This window comes from Athene cunicularia (genome assembly GCF_003259725.1).
Source record: "Athene cunicularia isolate RWA chromosome 17 unlocalized genomic scaffold, athCun1 chr17_part1, whole genome shotgun sequence".
Lineage (NCBI taxonomy): Eukaryota > Metazoa > Chordata > Aves > Strigiformes > Strigidae > Athene > Athene cunicularia.
Genome location: NW_020799122.1, coordinates 8,772,242 through 8,790,267, shown reverse-complemented (window position 1 = coordinate 8,790,267; position 18,026 = coordinate 8,772,242). Strand labels below are relative to the sequence as shown.

The 18,026-nt window shown below is 47.8% G+C and overlaps 1 protein-coding gene across 1 annotated transcript in view; it reads right to left on the bottom strand.

Moving 5' to 3' along the window:
- Positions 1-18,026, bottom strand: part of ASTN2 (astrotactin 2) — a 301,231-nt gene that overhangs the window by 23,727 nt on the left and 259,478 nt on the right. The window contains exon 19 of the mRNA XM_026860237.1: positions 10,412-10,553. Within this exon, the coding sequence (XP_026716038.1) occupies positions 10,412-10,553 (142 nt within the window). The remainder of the gene's footprint in view (positions 1-10,411; positions 10,554-18,026) is intronic.

The following is an 18,026-nucleotide window of genomic DNA, read 5'->3' as shown; positions in this document are numbered from 1 at the left end:
CAATGCAAGAAACTGGCACTGGCAGGTGTAGAGTATCCTTTGTGCAGGAGACGTACTCGCCCCACACCCTGCCACAGAAAGGCTGGAAGACTGAGATGTTGCAGCGACACGAACGAGATAGAAAATATGAAAGTATCCCAGCCTGGTTGCAGGCCCTTCTGTTTAGGGTTGTGCAATGAGATTAGCTCAGGTTGCTGCTGCCGTGCACTGCCCTGGAGCTTCCCCAGCAGAAATCAAGAGAAGAAAAGCAATAGACCCCGATTCAGGGGTATGACAGCCCAAAGCTGAGTCAAGGTAAGCACTTGAGACTACCTCACTGGGCTGCCTAGCCAGTGGCCCCAGGCATATGGGCAAACACCTCCCAGTGACCCGGCACCTAGCTCCCTGAATCAGGGCTCCCTTCGCACCCCTTCCTGCCAGGGCAGCAAGTCCCCACACCCGGCTCCATCAGCTCATCTAGTGAAGACAGGACCCTGCCCCACCACGTCCTCAACAGGAAGCAACCCTCAGACCCTACTTCTTTTTTTAGAAACATTCAAATTATGACATAAGCTTTGGCTGCAAAGGTTTTCAGTGAAATCCAGGGTATTTTCTTTCCCCTTTTCACAACAGAAACCATATTGCTGTATTATCAGATCTATCTCATTCCTGATGAGGGAAGCGAGTGTGTGTGTGAGGTGACCAGGAGCAATGAGGGCATGTGGGCTGGAAGCAATCACTCTAAAAGTACTCAGGGCAAATATCCTTGGCAGTATGAGGTGGCATCAGAATGGGGAGACCAAGCGGGCTACAGGTCCAGCAGGGAGCACCACCCATGGCAAGTCCCACCTCTGCAATCAAGAAGCTACTTCTCAGCTTCTCTCCCATTTTATTATGCTGTTCTCATTGTATAGGAAAGCTAGCAAAGGCTGTAGCTCAGTTTTAACACGTTTATTTTACAGGTGGGAAAACTCAGGAAGAAGCAGCTACTTTGAGGTTACTTGCTAACCTTGAGTGTCTCCATTTGACACTGCCCTACTCTGACACAAGTTCGACTGAAGCCAATGGGAGCTGTGGCTCTGACAGTGAAGCCTTGATGATGATCCCAAAATGGATATGTCTGAATTTACTGGCTACTTTTGCAAACATGGGTTCTGGAGCAGAAGCACTAACAGAACTTGAGACAGGCAACGAGGACTGTGAGCCTGTGAAGCTGAGGGATTTCTAGTCTCAGAACATACAGCTAACAAAGGTCCCAAGATGTGGGCACTCCTGTCTAGTCCTGACAAGCAAAAGAGTGAAGCAGCAGGAGTCGCAGCACAGCAATTGCAGGCCATGCCTTACCACTCCTGCTCCATCACCAGAGCCCAAGGCTGACTGAGGTCTAGGGAAATAACAGCTCCTGTCGACTGCAACAGGGTCTGGACCAGACCTCACAGTCTAAAATGGGACCAGTATGGACAAGCCCAGATGCACTCAATATCCTCAAACCAAGAAAATACAAGTAAAGTGCTTCTGGAGGGGGAAAACAGTCCCAAAACCAAGTGATAAGTTAAAAGTCACTCAAGTTCTCCTGGAAAGCAGTTGATTTCAGGAGCTGCCTGCTCAGGGGCTCCATCACCCTCACAGCTCCCCCATGACAAGCTCCCTCAGCTGGGAAACAGCTTTGTCCTGCAACCCTGAGGGGAAGAAGGGTGGCACAGCTAGAGGGGTTGTTGTGTGCTCCTAAACTCCAGTGTGGCACGATCAGGAGGTGAGTGTTTACAGATGCAATGTTTTCTGCGAGTCAAAGATTAAAAGAAATTTTATTTGGTTTTTAAAATACACAGCCAAAAAGAAAAGAAAAATTAATATAACAAAGCACTCTCTGGCAGACAAGTCTGGTGAGGGACTGTGCTGTTGTTATCACAAGAAAAAGATGGGGTGGGATGTGCTGCAGGTGAAAAAAACAAACAAGAAATATTTAACTAGGTTTATGGACTTGCAGGCCATATATGAGATATACACAGATTCCTGGTCTGAGCTGGGACAGATCTTGTAGGTAATGGCATCCAAACTTCACCTCTAGAGTGGGGAGAAAATGATGGGCAAGTAGGATTATGTTGTGACTTACATTTTTATTTGGATAAGCATCACCTTTTGAGCCAAATATCTCCAGCTTTTGGGACCTGGGGTCCCAGCCAGAGTCTGCCTGAGCTGATTTGCTCCATGGGCTGTAGGTATGGCTCTAAATTCAGACAAGCCCTGTGGGTGCAGTAGTATCTGAACACCTGGGCTCCAGAGCAGCTTGTTACATCCTTCCTGAGGAGTATTAATGGATACAGCTGAGCTGCTTTTGGCCACTCCTTAAGTCTAGAATTAGCCTATTAAAATCTTGAGCTGTCTGCAAATACCAGGTTGAGCTGCTACAGGTGCAGGGAAGCAGTCAAAGGAGGAGGCAGAAACTTCTCACCCAAACATCTAGCAAGTGACACATGAACCCCCATGTGGCAAATCTGACCATCATTTTACAGAGACAAACTCTGCCCAGGGTTTACAAGAGTTATCCAACCACAAAACAACACACAGTGAAGGGACAATCACCCTAACAGAGACCTGAGCAGGCAAACATCACCAGCACTGTACTACTGTTTTGCCAATTATTAGGCCTAGCACAAAGGACACAGCCAGCATAAAGATGAACCAATAACCAAATTGTCTTTGATACAAAAGGGTCAGTACATGGGTGAGCGCTGGGGGTACAAGCAAGTCAACATAATCAACATCAATCCCACTGACCCCAACAACGACACCGCACGACCAACAATGGGTGGAATAAATGATGAAATGCAGTTTCCCATAGAAGGGACGAGACAACCGAGTCAACAAGCCAAACACATCAGACCAAGGAAGCCACACACTGAATCTCTACAGAGCCCACGTTTACAAAGGCCAGACCTGACTGGAGCCCAGTCCCAGGGAGGCGGGAGGTCCTTCACCAACAGGGAACTCTGCACAGGGCATCCACCTCACACACAGACACTGCCCCTCTGCAATGGTCCCAGCTGTTATCCCTCATGGGACACCTGACCTTGGGTTACTCAGTGAAGACACCTGGGGCTCCTTTACCCCATGGCTATCCCTGCCAGGCCGGCACCACCCTGGGGGGAAGCCTAAAGGGAAACTCACCCCCCTTTGGGAAGGGCTGTGGGAATCACCCACATGTCAACCTTCATTTGGGGCTTGGGGTTGAAACCCCAGCATTTTGACTACCTAAGGCACCAGCTTCAATCCCGCTGCAGACCAGCCCTTCCAGCCCAGGCTTGCACCCTGTCTGATACCCCCTTGCTCTCCTCTTGGCTTGGCAGAGCAGAAGTAAAGCTGTGGGACTGCCAAGCAAACACGTTTGGCTAGGGCTGGCTTGCACGCAGCCTGCTTGGATCCCTCTGCATCACGCTTGCCCATCATTTAAATTCCAGGATCGGCATGGGCAGAACTTGTTTTGGGCTGTGTGCACCCCAGCAAGACTGCAAGGAGGACGTGGAGCTGCAGATGTGATGTAACACTGCCTCTTGGTGTCAAAGCCCTGGTGCTGCCCGCCACAAGGCGAGTGAGCGCTGCTCCTGCTAAGCACCCAGGATGGAGGTGCAGTGGCAGGAGCTTCATCTGCGCTCTGGTAACAGAGGGGAAACTCCAGCTGGCAAAGTGGCATCTCCCGCTGTCTCTAGTACTGTGCAAAAAAAAGTCATTTTGCTGCCAGATTGGCTTTGCTGGGAAAAAAAAACAAAACAAAACAAAACACCAACACACTAAGAACAACAAGAAGAGAGAGGGAAGAGTGTAAGACAGCAAGCCAGCCAGCAGCATTTTCAAGGGCATGCTTCAAGTTCCTTGATGTGCACTCTCAGGTACCTGGGTTCCATACAGCACAAGGAAATCAGGAAGAGGAGACCATATTTTTGTACGGGGTTCATTGCTTAATTCCCTGACAAATAAAGCAAGTCTCTTAAGTGCTCTCCTGAAGTGGTGCTTATGTGAAGTGTGAGCAAGGGCATCCCTTGACCCTGCTCAGCTCCAGCCCACTGAAGAGCTTCAGGCATGTCACATCATCTCTCTCTGCCTCAGTTTCCCTAGCTAGGACATGGCCAACAAGAACATAAACATCTGCCCTTCTCCGGATCCACTTTTTCCCTACAAGATAAAAGAAACATCCATGGCAAGCAGTGGATTCCTTGTCTCCTGTAAGGGAAGAGGGTTCAAACCCCACTGTAAGAATCAAATGAACATGGCCCTCAGCCTTCTGGCCTTCAGGAAAAATGTTCTCTATACCACGGAGAACTGATGAACAAAACAAATTACTCCAACGCAGTAGCACAATGCAGCTTTTGCTGGCTTAGAGGCAAATCAAAGCCAGCAACGCCTGTGTTGATGTATGTATCGCAGCTCTTGTACTCACTCTCCCGTTAGTCAGTGAGATAAGACTTGGACTGCTCTGTTAGTAGCATTAGGTTTCTAGACACTCAAAAATAAGAATATTCTCCAAGTTTGTAACAGTAAAGGGTTGGTGATAAGGGACTGGTGATGGGGAAAAGGTGAAACTGCAAAGGTCCATTTGTCACCAACAGATGAAGTGGCCAAACTCCTTCTCTCCAGCCCATTATCGTTTCCAGGAAGAATCCTGTGTTCACACACTCCCCCAGCTGCAATACCCTATACAACAACCTGTCCATGTCTCCTCCTCCTCCTCACTCCCCCACTGCCAGCCTTCCTCCAGCCACCTCCAGAGGAACAATGGACCTGGATGCAACCAAGTGTGGGATTTGGATGCTGGGAGTTTTTAGTACAAAAACAAGAATGTTATTTCAGTATGGATGTCCTGAAGAAGGGGTGGTGAGGAGTTGGCTGTGGAAGGCAACAAAGACTGTTCTGTTTGAATGAGGTATAAGCAGAAGCAGAGAATTTGGGGAGGATAACCTGGCCTTTCCAGTAAAAAGGAGGGAGATGCTCACACGCTTTGCAGATCCTAGGGAAGAAAGTTCCACTGAGGTCAGTGGGAAGGCACCTTCTGACTCCAGATCTGTCCCAGGTGGCTGAATACTGGTGGCAGAGAGAGATCAAAAGAAGAATTCAGGCACAAACCCAAGTTTCAGAAGAGTGATGGCAAATGGTCGCTATAGCAACACTGCAGCAGGACCTGGAGGCCCTGACCTGATTGACCCTGCTGGGCTGTACGCAGAGATAGCAAGAGCGAGCTTAAAACCTGAGCTCATGAAGGGGACAGGCAAAGAGATGAAGGTGAAAGTGAGACAAAATGATATGTGTCAAACACTCAGTAGAGCAAATGGTAAAGTTGGGAAGAGCCTCCAGCACCTTGACTGGCCATGAAGAAAGCATGAACGTCTTTTCCATGGCCAGTGTACCCTTCTAATGTTGGAAACTTCAACAGGAGCCCAACCTTTCTCCATGCATGGAACTTCATTAGTATCAGCAGAGAGTACCTCCTTCTGCTGAGCCCCTGACCTCCCTGTACAGACCATCTTTCATGGGGCCAATCCACCTCCACTGCAGTGATCTGCACACAGATGGGGCCTGAGAGCTCGGTGCTGGGCTTTCTTCAGCAAAAACAACCACACACCTGAGCCAGCATTTGGGCAGCCTGGTTCTGAAGCAATCCTAAATTGCTGAGGAAGGACGAGCCTGAATTTAGAGCACAAGCCTGGGATTTAGCAAACACTTGTTCAACTCCTGACTTGCCTCGTTTGAACTTCCGCAAGCCAGGAATGTCTGAGAAGAAACTACAACCATACACCGCCCGGCTTCAGGAAGCTGGAGAGCATGCGGAATAGAAGAGGTGGATTCAATGAAGCAGCACAGCTCCTGTGCACACAGGGGACTCAGCCAAGGGCTGTAACAGATGTGTTTTAACCCATGCCACTGAGCTATTTGGGATCTGTCTCTGATTGCTCCAGTGCTAATTCACGTGTCTTCCTGACGGAAGACCAACAATAACAATTAGTATCATATAAGGAGCAGCGGACTGCTGCCAGCATTAGCACACTCTTGAGCACCAAGGGTTTCCATTCCACTCTTTATCCCAGCTATGCACAAGGCAGAGGTCAGTCAACATTAATCAGCCTTGCTCTGGGCCAGCTCCTTTAGCGCATTCAGCTTGCTGAATTGCAATTGCTGTCTCTCCATAAAAAAAAAAAAAAAAAAAAAAAAAAAAAAAAGTTCACTGTTAGCCAGCATATGATGACAGAGGCTAAGCCTGGCCATGCTGGTGCTGGCCTCCGGACCCTAAAGGTGTTGGTGGGTCTTGGCTGTGGATGGGAGCCTTGTGTTGTCATTCTGAGGTCTAACTGAATCCCCCTCCCATCTGATGGCAGTGCCCAAGCTTCATCCCCTAGGGAGGTGTTTCCACCTTTCCAACATTCCTAAAATGTGATCTCCCAGAGCCTTTGGGCTGGTTCAGGATCACCCTGGGGAAAGCCTATCTGAGCCAGCAAAGGGAATGCAAACCCGAGGCTCCTTCTCAGCACATGAACACACTCCAAGGAAAGGCTCTGGAAGGGATCCTGATGATTTCCATATTATTTCCAGTAAATTTTGTGCTGATTCTTGGCACAAACACCGGAAATGAATAGGCTAGGTCAGGAATGTAAATAAAGTGAAACATTGGGATTTAATCTAATCTATAATTATAGTATCTGTGGTGCAGGGAAGAAGTTGGTGTGTTTGCACTGCAGCTCTATGGAGGAGCTGGAGGGGGTTTTCATTTCTCTTTCCAAAATTTCCCTTTTTGGCTGAAGGATAGTTGGTGTCTCCCCAAGTATCTGAAACAAACGTGCTGGGCTGGCAAAGCTGCTTTCCAGCAGCCAATCAGGTACAGCTCAGCAAAGAGGCATCCTGAGGCACTCAAGGAACAACGGGCTGAGAAGCTGAGATGAATGAGCTGGGCTGAAGGCTCAGGGAGGCTCTGGGATGCCTGGGGGAAGCTCCTGTCTCCACAGTGAGGAGATCAGTTTGGTTTGTAGGGTGCTGAGCTATGTAAGAGCCATGAGCAATGTAAGCTCAGTCCTCCAGGCTGAGTTTGATCCCTGAGACAAGCCAGAGTCCCTTCTCTTGACTAGTGTTTGGTGCTTGGTGCATCACAAATTGCCTGTCACGGCATGTGCTCCCAAGCTCCCAAACCATAAGTCTGACTGGCATTAACCGCTGTCTGGGCTGTCTGGTCCATGCAAGATGAGCATGTAACAGACACGCAGACATCTCTCCCTCTGCCTTTCTCACCCCATCCTCTTCCAGATCCACCTGGGAGGAAGCTTGACAGACTGCTCTGGTCTAGCTGACCTCGGGGGAGAGCAATCCCCTCTCCTGTGATGCATTCTGCAAGAATTACAAGACTTTTGGTTTTTAAGAACTTAAGCCAAACAGTCTTCAAGGACCATCCTTGGTGTCCCCATGTGTATGCACACGAGTGCATTCACATGATTGCAGCATGGATCCCCACGCACAGGTACCCATGTCTGACAGGCCAGCAGGAGCGTCCACACGTGTCCATAAGCCTACAGAGCACACACATCTTTGTTGACATGAACTACCTGCCCTCTGAAAACCCTCTGGAAGGGACTAGCATCTCAACCCCAATGTACTACAGGCAAGGGGAAGAAAAGGGCTGATAGGTAACATATATTCATCACACTGCAATCGCAAAGGACAAAGAAATCTGTTCTTTTGTTAGTGTATGTTTTGAAATGACAGAAGTCTCAAAAGCAGAGGAATCAATCAGACTTTGTTTATTTGTTTGCTTGTATTTTTTGGGTTTGTTTTCCATACTCAAGCCCAGCTTTGATCTCGGGCTGGTAATACTCCAAACAAACAGCAATAGCAGAGTGTAATTGCTGTAGGTACTACAGAAGAAAAAGGACAGGATGTCCGACACATTTACAGAGCAGAGGAGACTTCCATGATCTCAGAGTCCCCTCTGTGGATCACAGTGATACTCTCAGACTACTAAACAAGAAAAAGCATTTGTTTTTGAAGAGCTCTGATGCTGCAGACTCTGTGTGCTCACCTAACAGCCAGGAGAAAAGCACAGGTCCCTGCTGAGTGGCTATAATCAGGATTATACCCAGGCCAGAGAATTCCAAGGTAGATATTTTTCCACAGAAACAAATGAAACCAGCAGAAGAAATTCAATTTAAGAAATGACCCCATGCCCATGTTTCTGTTGTTGTTACATCTGCACGGGCTCAGAACAGAGTGTTAGCCTCACATTTCACTATTCTGGCTTCCTTCATGCTGTGTTGCAACTGTATGGACATCTGAACAAAGGAATACTTAATGCGTGTGCTTATGTATCTGAGGATGCACAGATGCTCAGTAAACACATGCTGGTTAGTCTCAGGTTGGAGCAAATGTGTGTGTGTGTGTGTGCTGGATATGCCTGCATCCATGGAGTGCGTGCAGACACGTGGAGCAGTAGGGTATTGGTCCACGCAGGTGTGCTGGGCAAGCAGCAGCAGATGTCGAGGAGGGTGTGCAGTAGCGTGTCTGCATGCACATTTTTTTTTTGATGCCCAGAAGTGTGGGTCCTTGTCCCACAGATGCCAACATGACCATGTGTCCACACACGTGAGTGTAAGTGTGCACAGCCCTGGGAATGGTGTGCCAAGCCCTGCTGAGCATTAGCAGTGGGATGGAGCCAACACCATGCATCACCCCAGGGCCTGTCCCCACAGAAGCATGAGGTCCAAAGCTCTTCAGTGCCAGGGGACTGCTGCCTGCTGGCTCCCCACAAAAAGCTTCTGTCCCTCACCCAGGGGCACCCACAGAGAGCAGGAGCTGCCCACAGCCACCCCCAGGATGTGGGGCATCACCAACTCTGCTTACCCCCTTCATGGCAATGTGCCTCATGGCTGTGAAGCAAAAGCCTGGCTTTGACCATAGGGATGACAAAACTCTGGACAAAAATCTTCTACCTTCCACTCAAAGCTCTCCCAGCCCTTTGCAGACACTGGGAAATAGATCACAGAACCCCTAAAGCAATGGGTGAGTGCAATTAGCCCTGCCCAGCAGATGGGAAGATGATCTGTCAGCCCAGGCTGCCCAAGAGCCAGACCTTCTGGCTCCCAGCTTCGCGCATTGACCTCAGCAGCACCCTCTCCACCAAACCCAGCAGCTCTTCCCTCGCCCGGTGCCCCTGGCAGCCGTAAGCTGAACGGCTGGGAGCTCACAACCAGCTGATTTTATGGGCGGCAGGTTATTAGCAACTCTGCGGTTGCTCCAGCTTCTCCCTGGCACCTTTTCAGAACAAACTCAGTTCCCAGAGATATTAATAATTATATTCATGCATTATATATATTTAACAAGAAAACCTATAAATTTATTAAATGGCAAGAGGTATCACTTGGAGCCTACTCCTGGACACAGCCCTGCTCAAGAGATGTGCAATAAAAGCTTCTCCCCCTTTGGAGTCTGTCAACATACTTAACTGGGGGGTGGTGGAAGGGAAGGCAAAGGGAAAGTATTAATCAAGATCTTAAAAAGTTCTCACTGACAGACCATTTGCCAGCTCTTGCTTTAAATGCTTTTGTGGTCCCATAAAAAGTTTCATTACTCACTGCAAAATGTGTTTTAATTATTATAGTCACTCTGACATTAAGCCCTGGGTGTTTCTCTGTTGCCTACTCTGTCTTTCCTCCATCTCCTTGCCTTTTTTCTCTATTTTTTTTCTCTCTTACTGTCCTGACTCCTGATATCCCCCCTAAGACAGAGGATGCATTGCTTAACGAGACAGACTGAAAAGCCCAGACCCCCTCCAAATGATACTGAAGGAAAGGTCAATATTCATATCCTGAAATTATCCCTTTACTTTGGACACTAATTAAGCCACATAATTCAAACAGAAAATCCAATCCCATGTGCTCAAAGAATATCTCAGAAGAGTCAAGTGAACAAGAACATCAGCACAGGCATGGCCAGCCTTCCCTGCAGAAGTAACTGGGCAGTGGGCAGATGGGCTTCATGTCTCTCTGATCTGCTGTATGGGTTCTACTAACTTACCCAAACAACACCTATCACACTTTTGACATCTGGCTATTTCAGTCCACCAGGCATTTGGCAACGTGTTTCAGTGTGACAACCTTAGCTCAGTTCATTCGTAAGAGACAACACTATCTACCAGGCATGGACCTGAAAGCCCAGAATACTGAAAATGTGAGTTATTCCAGTGGAGTCTCCCACAGACTCCCAGTGTCTCCAGTGCTGTACTGGCAGATACTGGTTTTCCACTTCACTCGCTGAGCCTAACGCGCAACGCAACAGAAAGAGTCTCATCATTTGCCCAGTGTCTGGTGTAACATAGTGCTGACCAAAAATGTCACTAACAGTTAAAAGATAGCATTGGAGAACCCTCCTTGCCCCCAGCACCTCCCCACATGCCTCTCCTTACTTGTACAGACCATCTGGTTCCAGGCACTTGAAAATGACTGAATAGAGGCTGGTTTCAGGGACATCTCCATGGCTCCTACCCGCTGCCACACAGGATGTTGCAAGGCCAGAAAGCAAATCATCCGCAAAGCTCAAGGATTCTCCTGGAGAGCAAAGAGATGAGCAAGACCGAAACATCAATACAGGTGCAAAATTATTGCTGACCATTTAAAAACCACTGCAGGAACACCTCTACACAGGACAGGCAATCAACAAGCTACAGCTGGCTGTGGCTGGTAGGAACAGCCCCACATCTATACAGAGAATATGGCCTGTGGACAAAGCAAGTAGAAAACACACCCGGGCCACAGCTGTCGTAGGGACCCACTGCAGAAAGCAGGGTCGGTGCTGAGTCATGGCTTGGACAGTGGAAGGATGCACTCGCAGAGAGTACAGGCAACGCGGGGACTCACTGTAAACACCACATTGTGAGCCCACCATCCAAGGACGTGCTCCGGGTCCTGGGAAGAGCTGGAAGCATGGCTAGATAGGGCTCTTCTGTCCCTACTGCACATCCATTCTTAAAGGGGACATGGTCTTTTTCCAAAATCAACTGTCCCAGTGAAATGTGCTGCTGCTATGTTAGATTATCAGGAAAGGGAACATTTTTAAAGTTTGGATGAAATTGTTCTTAATGTACTGGATTTTTTGGTGGGGATTTTTTTCATTCAATGAAAATTAGTAACTTTGCATTCCCTTTTATGTGTTTTCTGCCAGCTCCTGGAGCTCTGACACTTGCCCTTTTACAAGGATTCAAAGAGAAAAAAACTAATTGAAAATGTTGAAAAACTTTTTTTTTTTTTTTGTCTTCTGGTTTATAAAGCTTATTAAACACTTAGATCATGACCCAGCTGAATATAAAAACGCTTCATTTATTAAGCTTTTTGGGCCTGATTATCCACTGCTGTGCAACCTGTCTCCTTGCAGTGGGCAGGTTGTCTATCTGTTAGAGCTCATTGCATTCAATTCCCACTTTACATCAGTGTGACTGAAAGCCCAAGGTACCAAGCAGTAAAAAAACCAGAGCAGCTGCCCTGCTTGTGCCCCCATTCCCACTGATGGGAAACAGAGAAAGGACTGCTGCTGCTGATAGAGTTATGCCGGTATAAGCAAACCTGGGCCCAGACTGCTGTGCTGGGAACCTTGTGCATGTGTAAATGTCAAGACACCACAGCAGAGGGAGGAGGAGAATTCCCTTCTCAGCACTTTCTTTATTTTCTAAAAGCAGAAGTGACTGAGGACTACTGAAATGAAGCACAAGTCTAGGTTCTTCGTACAGACAATAAGAAATAACCCAGTGGTATAACCAGCCCAGAACATCTCACTGTGTGGCTGGATTACCCAGGTAGAAGAAAAATCCCCTCCGTCCCAGCCCCCCCAAACCACATTTGCATCTTGTCTCAAAATATACAACTCAGTAACAAATGTCCCCCTTGGCTAGAGAAAAGAGCTGCAGTAAATTCTTTTCCTCCCTAAAGGAATCCAAGCCTTAATTATTCATTTTAATGCTCCCAGCACGACTTGTTCTTTCCAAACTTTTTTTCAGGCAGCTCTGTCACCAGTCTCTGTAGTTTAACCCAGTTCCCAGCCCCGGGTCTGAAGCAAACCCCAAGTCAATTCAACAGGCAGGTTGGGTTGGCAGTGGTAAAATCACTGCTTGGAAGTCATGAGCACTGAATGGCCTTGAGCAAGCCCCTTAGCTCTGGGTTTATGGTTTAAACAAACAAACAAAACCTTATTGCTCGTTTCCAACTTTCATTTCTGTCCCTTTTCATATGACATCAAGCTGGATTGTGGAACTCCCTGTCACCAGAAGTCACTGCAAACAGACACTGCCGTGACTTTCAAACCAGATGAATCACGAACACATAATGAAGAAGCTGGACCAGACTGTGTTGCTGAACTAGAGCAAGAGCTTTTAAGCCTCTTCAGATCTCAAGCAACATCCCTTCTGACGAGGAAGAAACTTCACAGGAGGACAGATCATCCCATGGGTCCCTACTGTGGGATCTCTCTCCTTCCTGCAGAGCACTCAGGGTTGAGAGCCAGCCGATGCAGGGTAGCCAAGCAAAGAGCTACACAGACTGACTCTGATGAGCTCAAACTGGGCAAGACCGGGGGGAGATTTGGACTGGCAGTCCATGGGTACAGGGAGCATCAGTCGGGGAATCTGTGCCAGAGAACGCAAGAGATGGGATGGGAGAGAATAACCCAGGCCTGACACAGGAGGTGCCGAGGATGCAAGCAGACTTGCAGGAAACTGGAAATGGGACGGAAAGCGTCAGGTACAACCACTGAATTAAAGTGTGTATTAAAATTGCACAGATATCTCTCCTTAAGGCACCCACTAACTTCTGAGTGTTCATCTTTGCAACAACATTCACGGTCTTTCCGTGTGGCTGGGAGGGGAGAGGGGCAGGCTGGCAATGAGCAGTGCCTCAAAACACAGCGCTGGCTGGGTCACACAACAGGCTGGTGTCCCGTGGAGTCTGACCAGACCCGCCTAGGTTGTGGAGTGTGTTTCTGTCTCGCTGTACAGGAGGAGATGAAGCCTTCAGGGTCTGCCAACACAGTGTCAACCTGGGTTAAGCCAAAACCCTTGCAATAAAATCCCTACAGCAAGAGGGTGCTTTGTGTTCAGTCCTGAGCCTCTGGGGAACTTTCCCCTCTCGTTGGCCCCACTACAATCAAACAAAAGCAAAGAGGTTGCTATGAAAATAGTAAAACAGATGCGAGCAAAGGTGCTGAAACCTCAACTCCAAGGCTGGGAGTCTTTCTGCACCTGTATAAGCAGCAGTGAGATTGCTGGTGGTGCCAGACTTCACGGACCGTGGAGCAGAGGCGGGGTAGGGTAAGGGACACCCCAGGGACAAACTGACTACTCAGAGCTGTCAATCCGCAGTGAACGCAGGGAGCTGCTTTCCTGTGCTCTCCTCGGGGCAAAGTAGAGCACACAGCAACCTTATTTGTTCATCTCACAGAAGTCTCTCTTTGTTCACTCTATGGTGTTCTGAGAGCAGCTGAAATGAAATTTCCAAATCCTGCCCTAGGATCAGAAAACAAATTATTCCCTAGATTTCGACTGGGACCTTGTCATTGGAAGGCAACAGGTGCGTTCCAATGCCCTTCCGAGGAAAAGTGGTCTTGGGAGGTTGTAGCAAGAGAAGAATACCGACCTAACTGCACGAGGCCACGGTGAAAGCTCAGTGGATGGTTTAGCTCATCTGCATTTATGAACAAGGCACAGGGAAAGCAGGAGAGAAGGTTTCACAGGGAAATAACAAAAAGCACAAGTTTGCCATACAAGCAGAGACACAGAAAGGCCAATCAGAGATACATGACTCTGTGAATACATCAACAGGCAGGCACTCAGATGGAAAAGAAGTATTTAGGCTAATGGGCAGTAATGGCAAGAGAAAGTAAATCGGATATGAATAAACGGTCTCCTCCTGAGAAGGGCAAATAACCTAACTATCTCTTAAGAAGGAGTTTGATCACTTTATAAAAGGGATTATATGGATAAGTAGCTTGTGATGGAAAGCAAAGGGGTTTCTCTTTCCCATCTAGACTTGTGTTCTCGCACCCCCGCCAGCAAATATAAAGAAGGATTTCAGTCTCCCAACGCAGCCCCAAAGCACAAGCCTTCTAGATTGCTGTAGTATCTTTGCTCGTGTTATTAAATTTCAGAAAAAATCCAAAGGTTCTCTGCAGAGTAAATGATAGCTAAGTAGATCATCTCTGTGGAGTAGGAGATACTTTATTGACCAGACAGCCATCTGTGTCCTTCATTAATAGTAATAAATAATTGATGTCACGCTAAATAAAGCAATAAGCTGTTACAGATATCAAGGACAATGACCAGCTCCTGTGAGGATGCCTCACCTGTGCTCACTTCTCAGTAGTAAAAAATCCAGACCAGAGCTCAACATCACTATGGTAAGTGCTGTGTACAGAGCAAAAGATGCTACTTGCTTCACACTGATTACAAGTAACAGAGCAGCTGTGCTCAGCAATGGGATGCTGATACTGCCAGCTGTACACCAAATCCCTGCAAGACTTTCTTTCCCCTTATTTCCCTGCCACTACCTTCCCAGAACTGCTCTGCCCCAAATCACCCAATTCCCCAGGCAGCTTTTGAAAATCAATCTCTGCTCTATCAGGAAGATGCAGCTCTCTCTAGGTGGCATTTTCCTTCTCTCTCCGGTGCAACCCCTCACTCCTGCCTCGTTCTCATTTGCAGACAAGGCTGTGGAGTTTGGCCCTCCTCCTCATTTTGGTTTTGTAAACATGTATCTTACACTGATTCTGGTGTGTTGAGTCAGAGCTCTCCCTAAAACAGAGGAAAATAATGCTTGAAGCTTGCAGGGGCATTAGCCACATTTTGTGCAGCTTTGCAAACTTCTGGCCACACCAGGTCTAGCCACACCAAGACATATAGGTCAACCCACTGGTGATGGCTCTGGGATAGTCGCCTGGGAACTCAACTTGATGTCTGGTCTGGAGGAGGAGGAGGAGGACACTCCCAACCCAGCTGCCTGTCTGTAAGGCTGAGCTGGCAACCTGCTCTCGAGCGAGGACATTTCTAGTGGTAGGAGGCTCAGATGGGCAGGAATGGGGACTGAGCAACAAAAATGGGTGGGAGCAGGCTCAGACTGCTCGTTTGCAGCATCCAGCGGTCTTAGTCTGCCTCAGTCCTTCCACCGTGACCCATTCCAGCGCCCAGTGGTTGTGGATGGCAGGCAGGATGAATCACCTATCAACTATCCCACCGAAGACAACAAGAATTACTGCGTTGAGTTCAACCAGACTAAACAAGAGAGCGAGGCCAGGAACCTCCAGGGTGTTAGAGATGCAAAACGAAGCTCTGGGACCTTCACAGCCATTCCCACACCTGCAGCCTGTGTCCCTGTGCCGAGCAGCACTGACAAAACCCAGGTGGTGTAAACCGAAGTGGAAATGAAGACGAGAGACCTCGCTGATGCGATTCACCTTTGAGATTCCTTGAAAGAGCACAAAGGGGAATGCAGGAAGGCACCGATGTTTCTGTCTTGACAGCTTCTTTACTAGACTGGATGAAACCAACCCTGCGACGTTACCAGACACTTTCTTCTGATTGTGGTTTTCTCTCTCCGTCTTTCTCCCTTTTGCTTTTTTTCAACCTGTTTTCAATTTACTCTTGTGGCATCTCTGACTGTGACCTCATTCTGGTACTTAAAGGGGGGGAAAAATAAAAGAGAGAGAGTGTCCTTTAAAAAAGAAATGAAAGAAATCATATTTTATTTAGCTTGGTTGGTTTTGAAGCTTTAGCAGAAGAAAGATTAACCTTTTCTGCCTAACTTAATGAAAACAAGGAGAAAGCCTGTATGGATAAATAAATATCTGTGTGGGTATGGAGCAGGCATGATCGTGTTACAGCCCCGGTGGAGCTGTAATGGGGAACAGGCGCGTTCCAGCGCAGCGGCTCCCAATTCCCGATCCATTTTCAAGGAAAGAAAAACAGAGTAGAATGTCAGAGGCCCAAGTGGGCATAAATGAGGGAGACTGGGGAAGGCAGATGGGGCCCAGCGAGGCCCTCCGTCCCCAGCAGTGACCTCCAGAGCAATGCCAGTGAAGCAGATGGAAAAAGAGACCTTACTCCACTTTGCTGTTGCCAGGTTTTGGTTCCTGAAATGAAGAAACAAATGGCATGCTCAGTCCTCCAAGTCTGTCACCTTTTGGGGGTCCTCATCCCACCCTCCTCTTCCTCTGGGGCTCTGTGGAAGAGGAGGGGAGGTTGAGAGGAGGGCTGTGAGCAGAAGGCTTGGACCAGGTTTTTGGACGGGTAGATGGGGAGCACAGGCTTGCAGGGCGGTTCCTCCACGATGAGGTTGTACCTGGGTTTAATGTGCTTCGGATCTGGCGCTTGGCGGGGATAGGCAGCGAAAGGTGATTTGTCTTGGAGATGACGGACTGATTTAAATTAGCGTAACATAACTGTAGGCGACGGAGCTGTTCTGATTTACATCAGCAGATGGTCTGTCTCGCTGCCTAGAAGATCATTAAAACCGTCCCCACTGATCCTGGTGGAAGGATGTCAAAACCTCCTTCCTTACATGGCTTGCCAGATTATAAAAGAAATAAAAAGGCCTAGTTATTACTAAAAAAATCTCCTGCCCACAGTCTGGGAGCATCCATGCATGCCAGCCTCTCGTGTTAGATGGGAACCTAAGCCCCATGCCCCAAAAGCCTGCGGCCTCTGAACTAATTTCCTTGTCTTGACTTTTCTCAAAGACACATCCATTGGGAATCCTTCTGGCTGGGCACAGGTTATCTAGGCTGAAACAGAAATGTCAGTGACTTTTCTGTGCAACTTTAGGCACAGTTTGTGCCTCACTTGCCAATTTGTACAAAGGTGCAGGTTGCAGTACTTCTCTGAATGACTTCACCTTGCCTAAGTTATGAATTTTGGAGGAATTTACTTTCTATGTCTATATGCTATTAGACACATTAATAATGAAGAAGATCTCTCCTCTGGGCTTCCCAGTTCCTCTGTTATGGAACACTGCATTTGTAGATGGTTAAATTTAAGGAGCAAAGCTTTAGCTGAGCAAAGAAGTGTCACAAAAGTTCCTCGAATGGCTTTGCTGGTGCTCTCCGGGGCTAGAACTTGCTGCATATGGAGTGACCATGTGGAACTGAAGGATGGACTGTCTTGCACTGTTCTCATCAAAAGCAGACAGTCAAACAGAAGGAAATGGTCTTAAATTCGATGAGTTGCAATGTTCTAAAAACATGATGCACAAGGCTAATGATGAGTGTATTCTTCTTTTAGGGTCATCAACAGGACTCACTGCTCCTTCACCTGAGCTCTCCACAGACTGCTTATCACAGCTCTTTCACAGTCAATATCTAAGACCTCAGAAAAACTGCTTCAACTCATGTAAAAATGCATCACCTTCTCCATCTCCCCCAAGGCAGTATGCTGCTGGAGGAGAGTGAGAATTAATGCATTTCATCCTGTGCTGTGAGCCCTCCAGTATTTCTCAAGGTTCACTGGGTTGCTAAGGGTCAACCGCAGCCAGACGCAAGCTGACTCTGCTATGCTTGGAGTCATCCAGGCATGAGCCAGTTCCAATCTCAAAGCCACGTATTCACATTAGCATGGTGGAGAGTCCAAGTGAATTTATCAATTCCCTTGGAGTTTGTTTTGGGCTCTGCAGCTTGTTAAATAGTTACTCGATTTCAAGGCAAAGTGGGAACCCGTTTGTGCTGGGAGTGGTGCAGACAAAGCACAACTTTTGTCCTCAGATACTTCTTGTCTGGCAGAAGATTTTGTCCACTACAGATCTAGTTCTCACTCTCATCACTACAGTTGTAGTTCTCACCCTCATTCTTGCTTTCCTTTCGTTTTTACCTTCTTTTAAATTAGAGATTTCTAAACACTGGACCAGTGGTCCAGACCACTTGGTGGTCCCATAGTAAGCAGTCTGTAGCAGATCCAGGGACTGCACAGAGTCTTATGTTCACCAGGAATCCCACCAGCCATGCTACAGCCCCAGAACCACTCTTCTACAGCATAAACTGATGTGTCAGATACT